The sequence below is a fragment of the Achroia grisella genome, unplaced genomic scaffold, assembly GCF_030625045.1.
Source record: "Achroia grisella isolate CSIRO2021 unplaced genomic scaffold, CSIRO_AGI_Agris_v1 utg149, whole genome shotgun sequence".
Taxonomy (NCBI): domain Eukaryota; kingdom Metazoa; phylum Arthropoda; class Insecta; order Lepidoptera; family Pyralidae; genus Achroia; species Achroia grisella.
The window spans coordinates 1866616-1886344 of NW_026712644.1; the positions used below are offsets into that span (position 1 = coordinate 1866616).

The 19729-nt window shown below is 34.7% G+C and overlaps 1 protein-coding gene across 1 annotated transcript; it reads right to left on the reverse strand.

Annotated features, from left to right (window-relative positions):
- Positions 1-3136: 3136 nt before the first annotated feature.
- On the reverse strand, positions 3137-15852 carry LOC131840682 (single-minded homolog 1). The gene is made up of 8 exons (XM_059188863.1): positions 15632-15852; positions 14577-14752; positions 13931-14052; positions 12978-13098; positions 11132-11310; positions 5053-5159; positions 4701-4848; positions 3137-4098 (listed from the first exon to the last, which is right to left on the reverse strand). The coding sequence occupies exons 1-8, from the start codon at positions 15804-15806 to the stop codon at positions 3486-3488; spliced, it is 1641 nt and encodes a 546-aa protein (XP_059044846.1). The 5' UTR covers positions 15807-15852; the 3' UTR covers positions 3137-3485.
- Positions 15853-19729: the final 3877 nt, after the last annotated feature.

Consider the following 19729-nt stretch of genomic DNA (forward strand, 5'->3'; position numbering starts at 1 on the left):
TCTGTTTCTCTGTCTGCTTGTTCATAGGAAACGGGTGAACCGATTTTGGAGAGTCGCAAAAAACTTTATTAATATTGTTTAAATAAAAGAAAGTTAAAATCCACACGGACGAGTAACTTAGGATACCTACTTTTGTTTTATAAATTTTATTTTGTTGCAGGTAATGGTTAGTGATAAATAAAATACATATTTTGTTGGTATATTTTTAATAAATCATAATAAATATAGGATACAATTTTTATATATGCTACAAGTATGTTATACTATGTACATATTTATATCGACTAGTAGACTCCAGCGGAATGGCACTTAATTCACAAATTTTACACTTTTTTACACATCTTGACATTACAAGCTGATGGCAAAAAGTAAAAATAGTAAAAAATAATCATCTATTACGAAACTGCTAAATTTTGATACGAAATTAGAATGGTAAACATGTTGACCATCCACCTGATGGTAAGTGGTAACCGTTGTACATGAACTGCAACACGGATCATGTAGGCGTTACCATTCTGTTGTACTAAGATGTTAAGCCTCTTATACTGTAATTTCACTGCCATAACCTAGAACCTAAACAGTTTACAAAGCAGCTTGGCGGCTGAAATAGATTGGTGAGCAGCAGATGATTTTGTACAATATTTTCCTTTGGTGAATGAATGAATAATTCATTACAAAAATAATGAATAAAGTACAATAAGTTTATAAATTAAAGCTTTCTTGATAAGTACCTAATTATTTTGCAAAGTGAACAGAAATTTCCTTCAATGATTAATTTCAATTCCTCTAATAATAATGTTTATCTATCATGTATTATTCAAATTGTACCTATTACAAATTTAAATATAAAATACTATTATATATAATCATTTTAAATTACGTGAACCAAAAAACATTTTTACGTAGTTTTTTTGGTGTTATATCTATATAATTATGGTCGTAATTTCATGATTATATTTTCGACTATTGATCTTGATAATGTAGCGAATATATTTTCTCATTTTTATGGTTGCAAGTTCGATGCGCGTTCAATAATATAATAGAAAGTCTCAAACACTGTTCAATTTAGGTATATTACAAAAAATATTTAAAAGTAAAATATATTGAAAAAAATATTAAGCATTTACAACGAGAGATGTTAATAATATAGTGACTCTATTTTCTGTACACATGACAGTAGGTATGTTTGTGTTAGGTACCTTTGCCTAAACCTCTATCAGGTTTAGTTAAAAAAAGTTATAATTAGTGTGAAACATCTTTCGTTGTAGATGCTAAACTAAGTACATGCCTACAAAAAACAAAACTTCAGTACCTATTCTAAATACAATTTGTAAATATCTACTAAATTTGTACATTAGTACCTACTGCTTACGTACTTACAGGTAACACTACAGATTAAAACATCCTAATCTATTATTGTCTATGATTTGATATTTCGATATCTGTACCATTTCAAAATATAATAAATTCGATTCTTTTTTCAAAATATTACAACAGCAGATTAGGCTGTATGGCTCTTCGTACCTTCGTCTTACAATCTACTATATATTTTTTTATAAGATACGTAGAGTGAAATTCCTTTCACATTAAATTTTCTTATTATTAGCGCCCATTTGATAAATATAAATAAATACATAATTATATAGAAAAACTAATATAAAACACAGAATATGTATATGTTCGTTTCATTGTCATTATTTTATTAGAATTATATTTGAAACGGACATTAATTAGGATATCGTATTCCTTTTTTATCATTTTCCTTAATTTAATTATAAAGTTTCACCTATATAAATAATCAATAATAATTATGTAGGTACAAACTCATTTGAAAAGGATAAGAGTGGGCTTAGATGATAAGTTTCAGACGCATTTGGCGTTGTCGGCACGGGCCGTCCGGTTTTCATATTATAACCCCTTTTTATAAACTGAAATTAAATTACCAAATTAACGGCAACTGTCTGTAATAAACCTATATGAATAGATATATGCTTTGATATTATAGGCAAGACAAAATATAGAAAAACTTTTTTTTTATTTTATATCGAATTTGTGTTCTAAGGTATAAACAAATATGTTTTTTTATTTATTCAAATTGTTATCATTAAATTTGTCTCTGGTTTATTAATTTTATTAATCAATCAATTAATATCTGTAATAAATGTACTTTTCTACTATTTCAATTATATGAATATTTTTCCTTTTGCTCTGTTTCATTTTCTCTATTTATTTTATTTTATTCATATATTCTATTTAAAGTTTTATTCCAATATATTTAAGCAATTTTGAATAGTCATATCACTTATTTTTCATCTACCGCTCATACCGCAAATAGGGGTGTACTAATATTATATAGCAAATCTAGAAAATAGGGTGAAATAAAAAGAAACAAATCGTGGCAATAAAGTAGTAAGATGTTATAATTATATTATAATATATTATATAATATAAATTTTAAGATGTATAAATAGGCTATATAACTGATAAGTCTTCAATTTATATCTATATAAAATAGTTTTCTACGTATGTACAATTATTTACAAATTTTCAGTTTATATTTGGAATATCTGTTTAGTGATGTAACTATACTAACGATATTCCATAAATAACTAATTATAAACAGTTATTACGTTATTCGATACGGAACTCATTGAAGTCGTTATTACTAATACAGTTTTGTAGTAACGGTTACAAACTAATTTTTCGTGTGAATATGTCATTGTATCGTTATAAACTTCGTAACTAATGTAACTACCAGCTCATCGTCTGCTTTTTCCTTATCCCATTTATTTGGAGTCGGCGTCATACATTTTTCTCTTCCATTCATCACGTTATTTACTCCCTTTCTTGCTATCATATTTCACACTATTCATCCACATATATTGCCTTCCTCTGCCCTTGTACCCATTGACTTGACATGAGATAACAAATTTACAATAGGGGTTATACAGTTGAATATTTCACTTATAATTGTTTGAATTCTTATGAACCGTTATTTCAGTTCAGTATTTAGTTCTTAAAGTAATGCTTTTCAAGTTTACGAAAAATGAAAGTTCACAATTTTAATTTATATATATACGAGTATGATTTGGTACTTTCGTATTTTCCATAATTAGGTATATTACGTCAACAAAATTATGATACATTTACTTTTTTTTTGAGTAAATTAAAAACAAATTTCTCTGTGAAATTTTTTGGTGGGAAATATTAATCTGTATTTGCAATTGGTCGTATTATACATAACATTAGCTTGGAGTCTCACTCTCCTAGTTGCATGGTCTAAGAGCGATTGAAGTTCTTCATAAAAATGTTTCTTTTTGAACAAAAAAGATACATACGTAATTACTTATACATATAAAGTTCAGTCGACTCAAAAAACTACATAATTTCTGTAGTCAAATGACTTAAGAACAGTTCAGCATAGTTCAGTCTGAAAACTTTAAATGCAAACTATAATTCTCATCCCTACGAGTCTAGAAAGTTCGTCAATGTACAAACTCATTAACTCCTCCACCATGATGGTGGAATTGCTGCGTATTGTCCACAATCACGCTGGTATAACCCTCCTGCACTGAAGGACTGGGCGTCATCTTCCCGAAGTTAGTCCCGAAATTCTCCACAGGCCTTCCATTTTGCGCTTGCCCGTTATGTCCATAAAACGATATCAAATTCGTATAACTGTACTGCTGGTTTACGATCTCTGAACTCTCAATAGAGCTGCACGACGACGAGCTAGCGGAAAACGGTCTCTGATTTTGCGGGTAACTAACATAGTTACTCGATATCAGTTCCGGCTCTTGATAGTTCTCGTTGTAGAACAACTCTTGGTATGTGCCGTTTTGCTGGTATTCCTCTCGGTTGTCGTAGGGTTGGATGACTGGTAGCGTATACTCTGGGTATGTGTAGCCCCCACTCGAGTCGCCGCTGAAATCGCTCTCGTTTAAGTGTATGTGGTTGAGCTTGTCTGTGTGCCGGAGGTGCGGCATCTGTGGTGAGGTGGTGGTGGTCGGGATATGTTGGGACTGTGTGGGCAGGTCGTGGTTGGGTTTGGGTGGACCTTGGTCGATGTTTAGAATTAGATGCTTCGACTCGATGTCACTGTAACAATATGGTCAGATTAGTATTGAATATGCGGTGTAAATATAAGTAGAAATTGTGTTGTCTAGTCCCAAGGTAAGCAGAGCTTATGTCATGGATACTAGACAAATGATAGAAATATTTACATATATATTTTTTTATACATACATAATATAAATGTTTAATTTCACACATATCGAAAAACGAGATTTCATTTTCTAGGAGTGGGTGAAGGTTAACTTCGTATTTTTTATCGTGTCGAATAATGTTCTAAATATCGTCCAGAGAGATTTCGTCCATTTTCGGGCCGAGATTTCGCTAGAACCAAATTGCATTTCCAAGAAGCGGCTGAAGGTCCTCTTTATTTTTTTTCGGACTACTCTAATGTTGTTGGTCGCAGCTGGCCTTCAAACCAAAGGAAGGACTTTTGGAGCAGCTGAAGGCCAATTCCGCTTGACGGATACGACTTTAGTCTAAGGGCACCGCTAGGGGTTCAAACCTTGGATCAGGCCGTCGCAATTACGTCGTAATTTCCCTGTTTGAATTGGACGAAGGTTCTAAAGACCACCTCCTCGCGAGAGGTGTGAAGTAGCAATGCCAACTCCTGCTGGATATGTTCTTACCTGAGCACATAGTTGACAGAGACGATGCAGTGCGGGCGGGAGGAGCGCGAGTTATGTACGATGGTCGCGTAGCTCTGCATCCACACCCAACCACCGGATTTGGTCAGGAAACGGTAGTAGCGTGACGTCACTTGGCCTTTTGTTAGAACTGCACCAATAGATAATCAACGTTATTGAACTAATTATAAAGTCGAAAATAAAATGTATGAAGGGACTACTTAAGTAAGCCACTTACGGTGTATGTATAAGCATAGAGTCTGACTGTCACAGCAGTAACCATAACCTGTCGCAGCATATGCTGAGTATTGCAATTGTTGGCAACTAAGAATGTATAGTATTTAAACAAACTTACGAGTACAGTGCGAGTATCTCATATGCAGTACATCGGTTCCGTGTATGTAGTGGTACAGCGTCTTCTCGATCAGGTCCTGTGGCTCGTAGCCGGTCAGTGATGCCACCCTGCAGAAACAACATTGTTAATTCACACGAAAACAAAACCGATACTTACGGTCTCACGTCTGTCCTAAATAATAATAGAAGAAATAATCTTTGGACTTTAATGTCAAGGAAAGGACTAAACGACAACACTTGACCCAAAAGAAATTGTAAGATCCTGTGTATAATTTTTTTTCAGTATGACATATTTGTAAATATTTGTTTGCATAGAATAGATTCATTGTAAACAGTTTTATATGTAGATATACCGTTTCGATTATATTATAAAAAAATAGATGACACTATTGTGACTTTTCTTTTTTTTATATTGTTTCTCTGACTTTTTCATTTTACAATTCTATATTTATTACATTGTATTATACAAAAACACGTAATGTTTTTGTCATGCGTGTTTGTGAGAAAAAAATTATACACAGGTACACCTGTCAGTTTAGTCTTCGAAATTAAAAATGTATTATAGACTCAAAATAAACTGCTATATACTACGCATACGACTTTGTTTCGGAAATAAAATAATTCAGTTGTAAATTAAATATTAAAATGACTGTATATTCTATAAAAGTGTACAAACAATTTATTCAACGATAGCCAGCATTGTACTTTCAACACTTTGTACAAAGTCTCCCTCTAAGTAATTGATAGTTAATTGATCATTAAACAAGCCCTGCACTTCCCTTCTACAGCGTCCTCACTTGTGTCGCGCCCCACACTCGCCCGGTTAATTGGCGGAAGTGATTTGTTTTTTATGTCAACAGTTTTTTCGCATGAAAAAACAATATGTGAGTACTCGATGTCATGGGGTGACGAGGACACGTGGAGAAAGTGGTTATTAGATCCATTACAGAGCCGTGGGTGTTTTTTTACCGATAAATAGCAGTTTTTTAGGTTATTATTTTGGCAAACAGTTTCGTATTACAAGTATCAGTTATCTAGTTTTTTATGAATAAATACCAGTTTTTGAAAAACATTTTTCTAACTTTTGGTTTATTGTTGTTTTTTCCCATTACGTGGAATTAAAAATGCAGTTTATGATTTTAACCAATATACCTATATATATATGTATATAAGAAACTTTAAGAAAATATACGTTTATCCATGGATCCTAGTTCATATACGTCTCGGAGGTCCAAAGAATGTGGGAGCTTAAGCCTATAGTCCTGTGATAATGATAGTGATTGATTGATTGATAAGAGGTTTTGTTAACTAACACCACCTTGGTTGAGTGCCACCTGAACACTGATTTTATTGCTAAAGAAATGTAATGACGTGAAATGCATTATGAGGTGAAATTGCATGTGTTGGCAATATAGCACAATAAGCAGGCAGGCATGTGCCCACACAATTGTATTTCCTAAAAAATCCGCGGGTAACGCGTAATTACAATATATATTACTAGCTACACGCCTTGGCTTTGCAACGGCGTACATGTTATACAATAAACCTTCCTCTTGAATCACACTATCTATATATAACTATATGCTAAAAACTGCATTAAAATCCGTTGCTTAATTTAAAAGCTCTAAGCGAACAGCCATCGGAAGCGACTTATTTTATATTATGTAAACATATCTGCAAAATAATCAGGAAATAAAAATAGTTAGATACAAAATGCTAAGTCAGCTGACTCTACAATCGCCATTTTGCTGATGCACGCGGAACAAACGATTATAGAATAATCACGTTTATATAAGACATATAATCAGATTATTATTTTGGACTTTAAGTTAAGGGAATAACGTATATATTCGACCAATTTGCGATGGGTCTTGTCATTATATGTAATTAGGTTAGACATGTATTATAATACGGCTACAATTTATTTTCTTGTTAATCAATCTACTGATATTGAACTTCCATGTTAAATTTTAATGATTCTTTAGATTTTCAATCATGACATTTAAAACACAGAGCAATTAACAGAAATTAGAACAATTGGCACTGCCCTTATAAGAGGACTACGAAAATTTAATGTATTTATTTGAAACTATCTAACCTCTAAGTAATTAAAGAAAAAAAAGATAAATTTAATATCTATATTACAAACAAATGCCCACTTTTTATTTATTCAATATCTAAGGTATACTCATGTAATTTAATATCTCAAGTAGTAACTAAATGTGTCAATTATTTCACTCTTTTATCTAAGCATGTCCGTAGATTCTTTGTCTATGGTAGCCTTCGAGATGTAACACGAGTCGGATTGTCACAAATGGTATTGAATTACAAAACATTGTGAGATACGCGTAGATATGCAAAACTGATCGACACCTGGGGAACATCTGTTTGGAATACGACTCGGCTCGGACCGTGCCCTTGTGGCAAGATGGCGGCGATTTTGGCGGAAAAATATCTATGGTTGATAATATATTTTTTTGTTTCTGATTATTTAAGAGTATTATGACAAAATGTAATACTTTTTACAAATATTACGGTCATGGACTAAATATTAGTCGGGTGCTGCTTGTGAGGACTAGTCTGTTCGGGTTACGAACACTGATTAGTCAATTTGCTTTTGCAATAACATTCTCCCCAATTTGAATTTAAAAATGAATCTGTATTATTATAAACATGTACAACGTTTATTTGAAAAGAATGCGAGCTGAGTTTCTTGTCAGTTCTTTTCGTTTCAAAATCATTCCGAACTAACGATAGAGACCTATCATAAGAGTCTGTAACAGACCTACATGAATAAAGATATTTTGAATTTGGATTTAAACTATATGCATGAACAGCAATACGGATAACACGTTATCATATAACGTCCGCTGTACCACTCAAGCATTTATATTCCAGAGGACTGATAGTGAGGTATGGAATCAAATCAAAAACGACGACGATTTAGACGCTTATGAACGTCAAGTTTTATAGTTATATCCATGCAGACGGCTTTGTAAAAAGTCTACCGATAAAATAAAGATTAGAGTAGTTTTAATATTGATATGTGTTACTGTCAACTGCAACGGTAACGGCTCCCTCTCTTATAGCACCCATTATCGCATTTTGTCGTCGTCGCCTACATCTCTCTTATAGAACCCATTGTCACCTGTTGTCACACATCAGGAGGCCACCTCCTTAAAGTGTGATGTAATTTATATATGGACCCTAAGTTTCCCAGATGAAGAATAGTACACCACACAGGTACCGCATATCGTGCATTTCCTCGAAGCGTTAACTCAGTATTGTAAGGTCCACGGTTTATGGACCACTGATTGCCGTGAACCAATAAATGGTGAACTTGGGTATGGTTCCATTGTCGTACGAGACGACAGTTTTGTAGTCGTTATATTATTTTTGTTAATGGGTGATAATGGAATGGTGCATCCTGACGGGTGAAATACCAATAGGAATTTATAATCACACTAGAATTTGCCCGCGGCTTCGCTCGCGTTAATTTATCCCCTTAGGGGTGGAATTTATCAAAATCTTTTCTTAGGGGATGCCTACGTCATAGTAGCTTTATGCATGCAAAGTCTCAGCCCGATTGGTTTAAAATTGACAAAGTTTCATACAAACTTTCATCCCCTATTTTATCCCTTTGGGGGTAGAATTAATCAAAATCCTTTCTTAGCAGGTGCCTACGTCATAACATCTACCTGCATGCCAAATTTCAGCCCGATCCGTCCAATGGTTTGGGCTGTGCGTTGATAGATCACTACGTCAGTCACCTTTGAGTATATATTTATTATATATATATTTAAGATTGACCAAAACTACTGAGGAGGATGAAAGTCTTATAGGTCGACCTCCACGCGTCATTGCCTCCACGTCATAATGACGCGTGGAGTGTTTAGTTAATTTTGGTTCATTGACCTGGGTTATTATTGTTACTAATGTTGGACCAATGGACGAAAAGCAATCATAATTAATTAAAATTACATTTTAACATTATTGAGGTTATATTGTTTGAGACTATACTTATGCGTGTGTGTCAAATGCACAGTAGTGTGTGAAATAATTTTTATTGATTTAATGTATAGTTTATGTATAATTCTAAAGAAATATTAGCATTATGCACTCCTTCTCTATCTATACATATAAATAAAATTGGAGTGCCTGTTTGTAATATTGAAATAACCGTTTTTTACTACATACATATGAATATAAATACGGTGCATACACCAAACTAACATTTTTTATAATGTTTGTCTGTCTTTCTGTTTGTTGCATTACATCTATGAAATGGCTGGACATATTTTGACGGGACTTTTTATTGGCAGGTAGCTCATGTAATAAGGAGTAACTTAGGCTACTTTTATTTTAGAAGTAGAAAAATATAGTTAAATTCCACGCGGACGAAGTCGCGGGTACAGCTAGTATAAACTATAAGTGTGCGACATTTCATACTCCACCGTCCGCGCAATATTCGTAAAAAGGGGTAAATTTTTTTCCTTCGCGTATTAATATAAAGATTTTCGGCGTGACGTCACACGTCATTCGATGGTCAATGGAAACGGTGCCGAAGGGCAAGCATTGTTCGCGTCACAAAGATGGCGCAGTTCTTGGAACCGAAGCAGTATAGATTGTGAATATTACCCGAGTAGGGAAGGGCGATATTTGCAAATAGTAATACTTAAGTATTTAGTACTTGAGTGCCTACTAAGAAATCAATGGAGGTTTTATATCCATTTGTGAATTCCTTTGTTATTTACTTTTTTTAAGTGAAATTTCTTTAACCTTTGGTCTACTCTAATGCTGTTGGCCGCAGCAGGCCTTTACAGCTTCACCGGACGACAGGGGCACTGGGCCCCGGCAGATGGCACTCCAAACGCCACCTCCCGCCTGACGGATACGACTATAGTCTGAGGTTACCGCTAGTGGTTCGATCCCCGGCTCAGGCCGTCATATTTCTTCTTCATATTGGAGGTTGTACAAATATATTTTTTTTCTACAGGTGGAACTGCTAACTGACCTGACCTCATGCTCATTTTATCATCCTCCACTGGCGCCCCGCCATCGCCAGCGTAAACCGTTAGCGCAGGCGGATGCACCATTCCATAATCATACATAAAAAACCCATAAAAAACTTTAATATACCCTTCTTCAAAAACCCCATGAGTATCGAGGTTTTCTGGCAAAACTACAGGTTTTGCCAGAAAACCTCGGTACTTTCGTTCTTAATCTGAGAGATGTCGAATGAACTACCTCATTCGACATCTTTCAGATTAAGAACGAAATGATTGGTATCGATATTTCATTCTGTATCGATATATAAATCGATACTGTCCCATGCGTGGGCGTGAAATCGATTGGTTCCGCCTCGACGCCGTGACGGGGCGTTATTTTATTAACCCTCTTGAAATTTATTATTTATTGTGACCGACGTACAGACTGAATTGTACTGAGACTTTTATATCAAATCGAATCAATCAATCTAAATATCATTCATGTAGGTCTATTACAAACTCTTATAATATTACAAAAAGAACTGAATTACGTAAATATTTACTTTTGTGGGACTTATTAGAAAATAGTTATATAATGTTTTTACCGACCAAGTTCTAAGAGAGGGAATTGAAATTTATAATGTTTTTTTTTTTAATTATTAATCTGCTAATTCAAATTCAAAATATCTATATTCATGTAGGTCTATTACAGACTCTCAATTTAGTTCGGAATGATTTCGAGCTAAGAAAAACTATCCAGAAACTCAGCTTTTATTATTTTCAAATGTCTTATTAATTTTAATTCGACGCAATAGTTAAGAATTAATAAATAACCCGGGACAATTAACGGAGTCTTACGGTAAGCAGAGCTTGTGTTACGGGTATTAGACAACTGATATAAATACTTAGACACTTTTTTTTGTAAATACATTCATAGAAAACACCTAGACCGATACAAACAATGAATACAAATGTTTGCACCATGGGAGGAATTGAACCCGCGACCATCGCCAAGTATGTGCTAAACGGTTAGACCACTGAAGTAAGAATTAATAAATAAAACAAGACAGGTAAGGAATATTGATATCTTACCTGGCGTCGAGGAATATCAGCCGCATGTCCAGGGAAGCTCTGAACATGAACATGTTGGAGTGCAGCTTCAGTTCCGTGACCGCGGAGGGGGGCAGCGAGTGGCCCACTGCCACCAGCCCCAGAGGAGCGGAGCCCTCGCCGAAGCGGCGCGCCCGCAAGTAGCCCGAACAGTGAATCACCTGAATAGAGAAATACATTTTTCATACTGACATAGCTCTACCCCTCCGATCGATCCCCAGTTCAATTCAAAGGGGGTCGAAATTACGACGGCCTGAGCCTAGGTTCGAAACCCTAGCGATGCTCTTAGACTAAAGTCGTATCCGTCAGGCGGGAGTTGGCCTTCAGCCGCTCCATAAGACCTTCCGCAGGTTTAGAGTGCAATCTTCATTCGCCCCCTATCGTCCGGTGAAGTTGTAAAGGTCAGCTGCGGCCAACAGTATTAGAGTAGTCCGAAAAAACAGAGATAGATATCCGATTGATCGATTGAAATGACTACATTATATCCTGTAATTGATTTTATTTCCTTAAAAATGATAACGAAGGTAGAGATGTATGCAAGTAAATTCGCGAGTAAATACTATAGGGTATATAGGGGGAAAGGAATTGTTAGTAAATAGTAGTCGGTTCCCCCTGGAAACCATTATGATAAATTCCTGGTGAATTCGTCACGATAGACTAACTAACCTAACCTCATTTTGTCATCCTCCACTGGTGCCCCGCCAGCGCAAACCGTTAGCGCAGATGGGTGCACCATTCCATTATCATCCATTAAAGAAATATATACAAAATTATATTATACCCGACCGAAACCAGGTTGAGCAACTAGTGAAAACGATAAAAAAGTTCACACAAATGAAAACTATGAGACAACGGCGACAATCCGCGTAATTGCATATCTCGGAGCCCCCACACCATCGTTACCCCATTGAATTGCCCCAAAACAAACAATAAGTACTTATAGCGATCACAGACGCACGCACAAACAAATTGGTAGTATTTATTTATGTGCGGAGCACCTACACGCGTACTACGATAACAGATTTCGGCACTTAAAAAAATTAAACTGTTAATCTACTTATTACCGACTATGACGAAGCAAAAAGGACGGTTGTCATTTTGACCTGTATAGCATTAGAATAGTACGAAAAATAATTGAACTAAAAACTGAAACTCGACTATTGGTAAAATTCTCGTGTCACAGATTTCGTGTTTATATGTACTTCTCCGAAACGGATTTACCAATTTTGGAAATTTTACATATTTATTCAGTAGGTCTGAGAAACGGATACTATCTATTTTTCATACTCCTAAGTGACAAGTGAAGTGAGAAGAACTGGCAAGAAACTCAAATTAATTTCTTTTTTTTCTTTTATAAAGCCAGTTTATTAAGATTTCTTACAGTCTTCAGTTTATTTAGAGAGGTAGTGCAGAATCCTAATATACTTTTTAAATATACATAAAAATACATTAAACCAGTAAAAAAAAACATTAACATTATACTTTTTTAGTTTATTTTATCCTTATAGGAAAGGCAAAGAGTCTAAGCCCATACAGCCGTTGTCTTCATTATCATTTTTGTGTATTAGTTCTTTTTACATACACGACTACTAACAAAACGTCAATGTCAAATAATGTCAGCGAATCCAGGTTTGTTTCTGTGCTGCATAGTAATCTATATGTTAATACGTAAAGAAAATCTTTGAAAATAGACCCTTAATAAAATTCATACTTATGATTTAAATTAATTATAATCGAATTTCGATCCCTAGACGATCTCTAGTTTATTTTTAAACGTTAATACATGACTCCAATTTTGTTTTTACATAAAAAAAATAAAGGATCGTACCTTGTATCCAGCGGTGGTGAGGCCGGCGTTCCTTTTCGCTAATACACACTTCATTCTAATGAAGAACGCTCTCTCGCATTCGATGTCCACTGTTGGGCCCCACGTCCCACCCACGGGGTATCTGTAATACATATAATTATTAGTGTATATACTATTATTTGTAGTTTTTAATATATATTTTTTATTACTAATTGATCTGCGCGGATGCGCCTGCTTTACACTTATAATTATAGTTCGCCCACCCCAACCAACCCCCTCTCATATGCAGTTAGTAAAATACTGTTAATTTGAAATTACTAACAAAGATTTCAATATTATTTATAAAATTCAGAACACAATGTTAGTAACCACTTACCATACTCCTCCGAAACTGATGAAATTTTATATGCATATCAGTAGGTCTGAGGACCGACTACTACCTACTAACCTATTTTTCATACCCCTAAGTGACGAGGGTTGTTCACCCCTAACATTTGTTTTTTATTATTTGGACAATTTTTGTAAGTGGCATTAAACAATACATACAACTCTAAATTTTCACCCTTCTATCGCCAATACCAATTTTTTAATAGAGATTTTAATTTATATGGCAAAAAAACGTGTGCAGGGTCAGCTAGTTAGTATATAATAAATACACTAGCTGACCCGCGCAACTTCGTCTGCGTTTCATTTCCCCATATTTTGCAATATTTTTCATTGCAGCTCCGCTCCTATTGGTCGTAGCGTAATGTTAAAGCTTAACGCCTTCCTCGACAAATGGACTATCCAACACAAAAATAATTATTCAATTCAAACCAGTAGTTCCTGAGATTAGCGCGTTCAAATAAACATACTCTTCAGTTTTATAATATTAGTATAGATATTATACCATGGTAACACTCATGCGTTGACGTTCCAGAAGACTAACAAAATGCATCTTATCTTCGAATTTCTTTATTTATATTTTCACTCACCCTATTGACGGGTATTGGTGTCCGAGGTAGGAGTGAGGATGCTGCAAACTCAGCACTGCGTTCATCTCTTCGTGATCAGACTGGTGGATGTATTCATATATTGAGTTGCCAGTCAGTTCCACCTGCAGAAAGAAAATATTTTTATAACCTTCATTATGAAGAAAACATTCGATGGTCTGAGCCGAAATTCGAGTTCCTAGCGGTGCCCTCAGACTACAGTCGTATTCATCAGGCAGGAGTTGATCTTCAGCCGTTCCATAAATGCTTCCGCGGGTTTGGAGTGCCATCTGCACTCGCCCCCTATCGTTCGGTGATGCTCTAAATGCTAGTTACGGCCAGCAGCAATAGAAAAGTTTGAAAAAACAAACACAGAGATCTCCGACTGATTCTACCATCCATTACAGACCAGGGTCGCAATTATGACGGCAGGAGTCGAGTTCTGATTGTCGTATCCGTCAGGTAGGAGTCAGCCTTCAATCGCTTCTTAAGTTCTTCCGCGGGTTCTGAGTGCTTCTTCGAATTTTCCCAGCATTTGTATTTATACCACTTGTCTAGTACCCCCAACACTAGCTTTGCTAAAGACTTGGGACTAGATGGCGCTGTATAAATTGCCCAGGGTTATTATTCTTTTTGTGGAAATACAAACCTGACTGAGTCCAAGATGAACAGATGCTGTTTCACTGATGTACATGATTTTCCCATCCGGAGCCACCACGAAGATGAATCCATCTAAGGTCTGCAGTAGGTGTGACCCAAGCTCTCTGATTGATAACTCCCTGGATTGCAACGGAGGTGGGGCCGCTCCCCACGCGTCACCAAGACCTGGAGAATAGAAATTTGTCTTTAATCCACTGAAATTGGAGTTCAAAGCTTGTGCTTGGTGGAATATGGGAACTTTCCACGCGACACCAAGATCTGGAGAATGGAAAAACGTCCTTAATCCCGTGAAATTAAAGTTTGTATTTGGTGAAATGTGGGAATTATATACATCAACAGCACTACTAACATAACGTCATGATGTGAAGCCCCTAGTGCTTATCTGAGGACTAATATCGTCGATCTCGGTGGTCCAGCGGTTTAACATGCTGCCTTTCTTCCGATAGTCGCGGATTCGATTCCTCCTCATAATAGAAACATTTGACTCATGTTTGTGGAATGAACTTCCTGCCGAGGTTTTCCCACGAGACTACAGCATGGGGTTTTTCAAGAAGGGTATATTAAGGTTTCTTAAGGGTCGGCAACGCGCACGTGATACCCCTGGTGTTTCAGGCGTTCATAGGCTACGGTAACCGTTTACCATCAGATGGGCCGTATGCTTAATTGCCACCATCATAGTATATAAAAAAAAAGTCTGATCGTCTGTATTGGTCTGGGTGTTTTCTGTATGTATTATGCAAGTATTTATAAAAAAATGTATTATGTCATGTTGTCTAATACTATGGTATTAGACAATAGCAGAGCTTATATTATTTTTTGTAAATATATACATAATATAGATAGAAAACCTCCAAACAATCATATCCATGACTATAAATGTTTGCAACGAGCGAGGAATCGAACCCGCGACCGTCGGAAGTAAACCGGCTCAAACGTTAGACCATCGAAGCCGTCATGTCTGTATCCGATGGTTACCACTTACCACAAAATGAGTGGTCAGCCTGTTTACCATTACAACTAAATAAAATAAAATGATATAATCACCATCAGGGAACACCTGCCGCATCTTCAAATAGCTGGTAGTGAGCCGTATGACGGAGGCTTTATCGAGCTGTGACGTAATAGCTGAGGGCAGTGGCAGCAGCTTGGCCAGCTCCAGGAACTCTGCGTTCTCTTTCTCCCTGCGACTGCGGGCCGCGTTCTTACTCTTCTCTTTCATGATGGCGGCCGCGTTTAGCGGATTGTGACGCGCGGTGGTCTTGCGCGTTGCTATAGAAAAAAAGTATTTTTTTTTATTAATATTTCAGGCTACAAATACATATATTATAAATACCTTATAGACTAACATACATATGTAATATTATATATAAAATTCTCGTTTCACAGGTTTAGTGTTTATACTCCTCCGAAACGGCTTGACAGATTTTGATTTTGATATAACCCTAATTTTTATACCCCTAACTGATAAGGGTGGCTCTACAAAAAAATTTTTTATAACATTATTTTTGCAACATTTTTTTTTAATTTTTTATTATGTGGCTATGTGTAAATTTTCACCTTTCTACCCATATCAACGCCTATCTTTTAATAGCGATTTTAATTTATATGGCAAACCAACGTTTGCGGGGACAGTTAGTAATAAAGAAATATACATCGTGGTCACGGCACTGACGACGGCAATCTGCTACGGTAGCGCCGGTACACCACTCCCTACGGCCGGTAGTCCTCCTTCATGAAGAGGGACACGGCCATCTACGCTTTGAAACTCCCGTATTTTTATCTCTCTCTAAATTCTCTCTAAAGGTAATATATCTATCTCTATGGTTACATTGGACAGAAATCATAATTAAAGCAGTAGACCACGCAGAGTTTTTTTTTCAATCAATTCTGATGCGAAAATGTATGCAAGGCCTCGCCTCACGGATATTATTTTAGTCTGAGAGGACCGAGGGTTGATGAAAGTATGGACTTTGTTATGTTACTAGTTACTAACATAATAAACACCACAACACATAACAATGTAAAAATGCACAACACATATCCAATTATTTTTTATTATTAGATCCTTATAAAAATCTATGAAATTCATTCATAAGGAACAACACTACTAGAATAGTTCTTAATTTGAAATTCAAATTTGGAGTCACCTAATTAGTGCGTGCACCAACACTTTATCAATTCACCTCCGACCTACCCCAACAATCAAAAATAACGAGCACGCAATTATTCATGCAAAAAATTCATAGACTACATTCACGGATGCATATTTATGACAACACCGCGAACTGTCAAGAGGGTTCCTTCGCCTTTTCTCTGAAAAAAAAAAAATCTAGTACGTCAGCGGCGTAACATTTTGGCGGGAAAACAACATCACTGATGAATTATTCAGTTCCACCGTAATACTTACAAATGACCTTGCCAGCTTACAGAATTATTATAGAAACCCGCCTCCCTTCGTTGCTTATAGTTGTGCGACAATAAATAGAACATATGGCGGCCATTTATAGCGGTGGTCATAAACTATCGTATAAGAGCCGACATTCAATTGGAATTTGTAATTCGATTTTCGAATTGTCGGATATTTTTGTATTAGGGCGCAGACTTACGTTGCTATATTAATTATGTGAAACTGTGATACTGTTGAGAAACTATTTTGATATTAATATATATAAATTTCAGTGTTTATATTTAATAAAAACTATAAAATAAAATTATGTTTATGTCACTTCCCTGTCTCTACCATGACCGTTTTACTACATATTTCTACAACACACATGTTTTCTTAGCACGATATAACTGCAAGTTATTGTTTGCATTTTTTTTTATTTTTCGCGTGTGCAACACCGACTTACTTAAAAATAACTTTATTTACGTCAAACGGTGCATTTCTTTGTTAGATGTTATTAAATTAGACTAATAATATCAATTTTGGTTCAATTGTCATAAGATTATTATAAATTGTATTTAAAAATGTAGAGTTGATTGCTTTATGTTAGGGCGAGCAGAGACTTTATCGTAGATTGCTAGTCTATGCTAAAAATATGAGATGATATATAAAACTTTTACTAATTTTTAATATGTTACTTATTTAATTTAAAATGTATATCTATATATAGTTTAAATGTATATATGCAGTGCTTTGGTAGTCTAGCAGTTTAGCACACGGCCTTGTTTCTGGTGGTCGCGGCTTCGTATCCTCGCACGATGCAGACAATTGTATTCATGAGTATTTTTGTTTTGGTCTGTATATTACGTATGTAAGTATATACAAAATTATATTTTAGTAGATCTGTCAATTGTCTGGTACCGTAACACAAATTCTGTTTGCATTAGAACTACATGGCGCTGTGTAAATTATCCAGGCTTTTTATTACGGATATAAAATAAATAAAATAAGAATGTATAATATCTTCATATAGTCAAGTAGGGTAGGTATATAATTAAGTATAATAGTTTTACAATATAAACGTGTTGGCAATTAGCTTTATATTGTATTAATTAAATAAATAAATATATTATTTTTTAATTTATGTGTGATAATGCGCAAAGTTGCACCCGTACCTAATTATTTTTAAGTGTATACACACAAACAATATTTTGATTTATATAATTAACAAGTAAAAAATATATGTACAACATATTTTTTACTTGTTAATTATATAAATTTTACTTTAAATTTATTATAATTATATTCAGTTTTATGGGGTCATTAAATTATAGTGTTTATTGACCTTAAGTCAATTACTCTACCTACATATACGTACTCGTCTATGTACATTATTGCCATGCGCAATAATAACTGCATTAATCAGAGAGAAACAAAATGTTTTATCTATTTTAAAGTTTGGAATTTAAAGTCAATTTCCAAATAAACCCTTATGATTCTATATATCTCACGCGTAATAATAACTATCTATTAAGAAAAAAAATGATATCTATTTTAAAGTTTTTTTTTCCAAAATAAGTCGTTTTTCCAAAAAATAAACTTTAAGAGTTATGACATTTTAGAATACAGCTACGGACCTATCTAGATCACCTATTTGGACAATGACGTTAATTTAATAATTACCCAATTATTTAATTAATTTTTCAGCACCCTTAAAAAAACCACTTACGAAAATCGATTTCCAAATCCGTTGTGTATTTACTGAACATTCTTTTGCATGGATATTTCATTATTTATATTAAAAAAAACCTTTTCGTTTTATATTACGTCACTGTACACTATGAAATTTTGAAAATCGAATATTGCACCTTACACGGACAGGTTCACATTAATACTGGCTGGAAGTCACCGCCTTCCTACGTCCGTTTCCGAAAAAAAACAACAACAGGTACCATAGACAACAATAGGTAAACAAAATGGGCGACAAATAGTGCGCCCCTATTGCAATTTGACAATATTTGATGAGTTTATTGATCGCACCATTGTATTCCAGATAGTGTTACGTAACGGCTCAAGATTAACGGATTTATAATTGTTATTTTATAGTTTTAAATACTTATTTGTATCTTCACGACGTTCCTTTGAGGGGTAGGCTGACTCTATATAAAACTCTAGTCTTATATATAAAATTCTCGTGTCACAATGTTAGTTACCATACACGTCCGACACGGTTTAACCGATTTTTATGAAGTTTTATATGCATATTCAGTAGCTCTTTGAATCGGCTACTATCTATATTTCATACCCCTAAGTGATATGATTTGTCGCTAACGTTTTTTTTTATTTTTAGGACAATTATTTTTATATTTTGGAGTTAAAATTCATACAACCCTAGATTATCACCCTTTTACCATCAGCCCCTACTAAATAATATAATTTTGACTATATATAGAATTATATAGACACAGCATACAATAAAAAAAATACTTACATATATAAATAAAATTGTAATAAAAATTCTCAAAAACTATAACATAGACAATACTTTATCTAATCCGTAACATATAACTATAAGTATATATGTGTAATTATAAGTAATAAACATAGTGTTACATTACAAGTGATAAGATAATTTGTAACATGTAAGTAAATACGCAATAAAAATATAACTGCTGTCTGTTTGTAAAAGATATATAAAAATCTACTATTGGGATACTTTATCAACGCAATAGAACCCAAAACAATCTTTGTTACAA